General features: G+C 41.6%; 1 protein-coding gene across 1 annotated transcript; it reads left to right on the forward strand.

Annotated features, from left to right (window-relative positions):
* Window positions 1–2,271: 2,271 nt before the first annotated feature.
* On the forward strand, window positions 2,272–4,920 carry LOC140140889 (uncharacterized). Its single transcript, XM_072162640.1, has one exon. It carries the CDS (start codon window positions 2,388–2,390, stop codon window positions 4,782–4,784), a length of 2,397 nt encoding a protein of 798 aa, XP_072018741.1. The 5' UTR covers window positions 2,272–2,387; the 3' UTR covers window positions 4,785–4,920.
* Window positions 4,921–5,426: the final 506 nt, after the last annotated feature.

Consider the following 5,426-nt stretch of genomic DNA (forward strand, 5'->3'; position numbering starts at 1 on the left):
CATCAGCATTATCGGTCCCTGCTTGTATAGTATGGAATTGGCAAGACTGTTTTCCCATCTGATCAGATAGCCAAACCACTGCAGGCCTATACAGAATTATTATGTATTGTTGAAAACACGTGGCATTTTCAATTTAGCGACTTATGAACCATTACTTGCATCATAGGGGGATACAATATTAAATACATGGCTTTATTCTTCGGGGCTAATCCAGATGAAATCCATACACCTATGCATGGAAGACATGATCTTAATCGTATCTCACTCAGGGGGTGTAAATTTCAAATTGAGTCATTCAGGTAACCCCATTTGAAATTCACATTCCCTGTGACCCGTTTGGGGGAAATGCAAGGGCCAAGGTCTAAGGGACGCACCATTTGATACTCAGGGGGGGGGGTAGGAAGTTAGGGTCGGGGAAGAATTTTTTTTTCGCCGCCGAAGGCGGCGATGATTTTTTCACGCCGAAGGCGGCAAGTTTTTTTTTTAATTTTTTTTGCTTTTATACAGTTAGGTGGGGGAAGGTTTTTTTTTTTTTTTTTTAGTGTTGGTGGGGAAAGTTTTTTTTTTTTTGCTCATGTAGTGGGTGAAGTTTTTTTTTTTTGAAAAACTTCCTACCCCCACCCTGAGAATCTAATGGTGCGTCCCTAATACACCAATGACCTCCTCCCAAAAACATTAGACCTTTTAGTAATTGCACTTCATGAAATCAATATAAATTTGACTTTGGATATTAAGCAATATCATGAATATTTATACTATTCATTTTGCAATGAACATGAAGCACTTGTACTTTTTGTGTTGCTATAAAATTATTGCATCCCCGGGATTGCATCATCTATTCTCGAAACACAAAACAGTCTGTCCATAGTACCATGATACAACATACGAACCTTCTCTCACTTTGCTGTGCCATTTCCCGCCAAAATAAGTGGATATCATAACAAAAACTTTTCTGACGGAAGGAGGAAGCCAAAGCCTGGCAACCTCGCCCTGTTACCGGGTTACAAATGTCGTACCGGAAGTTGTGGGCAATTCATTGTAACGGATGAGTGAAGATATTTACTATTATACTATATTTAGGCTTGTTTCAGTGCATGGAAATCATGTGTTTTGAACTTTTAGCCAATGAGGATGCATGTCCGAAGTAAATCGTAGTTTTACTCTCATGTTAATGACAATTTCGACATTTTCTTTCTAACATTAAATGGAATGCAGTTGGCGCTAATACAAACACTGGGTCCAAAATAATCCTTTTAGGTCTCTTTTGTGGCTGTTAATGCGGCAAAACAAAGTGATTAGGGTAAGGTTACACCATGTACGTGTTTGTTTGTAAGTTGTGAATGGACTTTAATTCCTGACTAAAACATGTTGTTTGAGTTCAAATCATGAAGTAATGGCTTATTATCTAGTACCGAGAAATATATTTACCTTATACTATGATGTAACCACAAGTTATATATAGTTTTGATTTGTATTTTTATCAATTAAATTTTACCGTACTTGTCCAGTGCCTGAAAAAGAAGATCCATGTACTCATTGAATTTCACTATAATCATGATAATTAGGTCAAAATAGCACAGCATAATCTGTGGTATATAGATCAAATTTATAGTCTACGTTACATTTTTATTCCTTTTCAGTTTAAATAAAAAATATTTATCTTGTACATATAGCCACTGTGTGTTTAACTTAGGTCTGCACGGTGAACCTTTAAAGAAATAAAGACCAAAATTGGTTATTATCAATACCAATCTGAAGGAAATCCGTACAAAGATCCCAAGCCGCCAGATCAAAATTAGCAACACTCATACCAATCCATAATACCTTTCTTCTATACCTACCAGAAGATACAACTTGCACATGCCCAAAACAGAGGATCTCCGGACAGGATATTGCGAAGGATTGTGTGCTACTGTTCTCTACCGAAATTCGGAAATGGTTGCCGCAATCAGATAGTACTATGAGCCACCAGTGATCTCGTTCCTACAAGCAACATTCAGTGACCTCCGTCCAAGCATTTATAGCTTAAAAGATGACCGCGGGTTGCGGAGGATGAGTTTATGTACCCAACACACTCGAATGTCATTGTGTGTATGTAGAAGGCTATTGAGGTTAAAGAAATGTGTACGGACAGATGAGAATGTTTGTGATCCTATATAGTTCAGTATTGACATCCAGTAAGATATCAGCTGGTATAAGGGGGCGGGGCTCAATCCGGCACATCCTCCCGCTCATCTGACAGTAGTTCGCGCTATTTGGTCAGAAAATTTTCAACGACTTACAATACAATACGTGTTTACGATGTGATCAAAGTTTTGATACTTTTGTAGTGAAGTTTATAGATCAGCATACTATTTCTATTTAGAAGACCTGGAGAATAAGAAGATATGATTGTGTTATGGAACATTGTATTTGTCCTTGTTGGGACAACGATATTTGTAAAAGGTGGAGAAATTATCGAAGCTCCTGCCAATATGTCTGTGGCATTAAACGGCATTGCCACTCTGCGATGTGTAGTTATCAAAGACGGTAATGAAGAAGTTCATTGGATAAAAGATGACGATCTTCTGCTCTTTGTGGACCGTACTATCGTTCCTGGTGCCATAGCCGATGGCTACCGATATTCTGTAGTCGGCCAGGGCAACGAATACAATCTTAAAATAACGCAAGTTGTAGGGTCAGATGACGGAAAGTACACATGTAAGGTGCAATCCGCCACTATTGGTGGGACGACAGTTTCCAGATCATCCAACTTGATAGTACATAGGCCTCCGACAGCGAAGAACCCATCTTGCACTGTCGATACGAATACCGATAATTACCAGGCTGGAACTACCGTTCAATTTCAGTGTAATTCAGAACGCGGATATCCTGATGTTAACCTGAAATGGAGGGACCAAAATGGAGCAGTGGACGCGTTTATCGATACATCAAGACAAGGTTTCTTCACGTTATATTTCAATAGATTTCTAACTCCGAGTGACAATAGACGACTTCTGACCTGTACATCTTCATACAGCTCATCCTTTGTAGGAAACCAGACAGGTTCGTGCGATATAGGTCCATTAAACGTCCAATACCCACCAACTGACATTGGAATCGAAGGATTAGTGTATAATATAGACAATATCGGGAATGTTGATTTCGGCAAAGCTTTACTGCTAACCTGTAATGGCACAGGTGGCAACCCTCCCCTTTTGACATACTCCTGGACTATCACGCCACCGATTGCTGAAGATAGGCTTAAAATAAGTAGTCATCTTCTAATCATGAACAAAATTGAAAAAGAAGATCAAGATCGGGTTATCCAATGCTCTGCGACAAATGGCATCGGGACAATCTTCTCGCCCAATATTACCATTAATGTGACTAACATACCTACCACAAAAGAGCCAACTACTATTATTACAACCGAGCCTGCAACGACAGTCAAAGTTATCCCACCTCCAACGATGCCATTTTCAACTGTGTACATAATCATTGTCATCCTTGTAGCTCTTGTTATCCTTCTAGCCACGGTATGTCTTGTACTCTTCCTTGTCAATAGAAAGAAAAAAGATGTTCTGATACAGCACATGCCTGTTTCGGTTGCATCCAGTGACGTCAGCCGTTGTCAGAACTATGGAAGGCAATGTAGCACAAACACATTCCTGGATGCTTATTCCCATGAAGACGCATGCTCACTCAAAGGTGGCAAATGTTCACGACCTGGAACTCCAGTGATGGATCGCAAAATTCCCGATGTGGAACTTGAAGCCCTTTCATCCGCACAATTACGGGCACATGATAATTTATACGGTGATAACTTTCAAGTGCAACCCGAAGACTCTGTTTCTAATATCATACGGCGGTCTCCTTTACCGCAAAAAAGGATGCTATCCGATTCTGATGATTTAAAGAAGCAACGAACACCTCGCGAGTCACCCGAATCGTCCACTTGCAGCCACTGCAGTTACCATTCCCGCAATGCTATAACGCCCAATCCTGACAAACCGCACAGGAAGCTCAAGCCTACGAATTCAACAGGTCCAGACTGGCCGACGGCGAGCGAAAAGGGAAAGAACTATTCGCCTTTAGCGCGTCGACACTATTCGCCACAGGATAACCATTATGAAGCATCCCCATCCCCAGGTGCTCAGTATCACACGATAGACTCAAGGCCACGACGTGCTACGCAGAGCGAATTAGAAGACATTGCCGCAAATGAACATCGTAGCGCTTTTGTGAAGACTCACAGACGCAACCGATCACAGGGTTCGGCATCTCTGACGGACGTCATCGAATCGCCAACTAACCTTATGACATCGCCGGTTTTCGTACAACGACATCATGCACCATCGCCCGTCATGCAGCGTAAACAAAAACGACAACACAGTTCTAGCTCACTGAATCAACTTCAAGTACTCCAATGTCAACATGGCGGTTCTTCTCCTCGTCACGTTACCCCCCGCTCATCACCAAGGCCGTCCCCTCACCACTCACCGGCTCATCGGCCACATGCCAACCGACCATTGCCAGACCCTGGACTTGAACATCATAATGACTTACTTGTCGATTTTGATGACTATGGTGCGAATACACTTCCACCGCAAGGGTATTCGGGCATGCAGCAACATACGCATGGTCGCAGGGCGCAGTCGATGCCGAGACAAGTGATTCAGCAGTATGATGAATATTATGACGATGATTACAACGATGACGATGATGATTCATCAGATCTTGATGAGGTTTGTGAGTTACATGGGGCGGGTGCAGCATGCGATTGCAATAATATAGGTTATTGAAAACCCCGTAATTAGTACAAGTTTTTAATTGTTATTATCAAGTAATTATAGGTGTATTGAAGATCAGTTTTAATGATCAATTCATTTTCTGCAAACACAATTCGGCAATATCAAGGTTCTAAATCTTTGTGGTGTTTTGCCGTCAATACTGTTGACCTATTAAATGATTAAACAAAAATACCTTAAAATAATGAAACATCTAACTTCCCGAAAGGACACGTAAGCAAGGCCGGATTTACCATAGGGCCATATGGGCCCGGGCCCAGGGCCCCCAAAATTGGCCTGTGCAGTGTGCATCTTCCATTTTAGCCGAAAAACACCATGTTTTGAGCCAAAATAGTCTACAAAAATTGCAAACTTTTGCGCGCTTCGCGCGCACATGTCCTAGTAAGATCTAAAAATATTGCCACTTGAGTGCACATGCCTTCCTCACGGTGCGTTTGGGGCCTCCAAATTTTGGCCTGGCCCAGGGCCCCCAAAAAGGTAAATCCGGCCCTGCACGCAAGCCTATAATAGGCCTACGCAATAATAGTTTCGATTTTAAAGAGACCGTATTATATTCGAGATGTAATGCAAATAATGGCCATGCTTGAAATTAACGCTTTTACAAACAAAAACACCCACAAACGTGACAAAACAGGA

The sequence above is a fragment of the Amphiura filiformis genome, chromosome 19 (assembly GCF_039555335.1).
Source record: "Amphiura filiformis chromosome 19, Afil_fr2py, whole genome shotgun sequence".
In the NCBI taxonomy this organism is placed as follows: Eukaryota; Metazoa; Echinodermata; class Ophiuroidea; order Amphilepidida; family Amphiuridae; genus Amphiura; species Amphiura filiformis.

Coding starts and splice junctions, on each gene's coding strand:
- LOC140140889 (XM_072162640.1), top strand. CDS start 2,388: ATGATTGTGTTATGGAACATTGTATTTGTCCTTGTTGGGACAACGATA.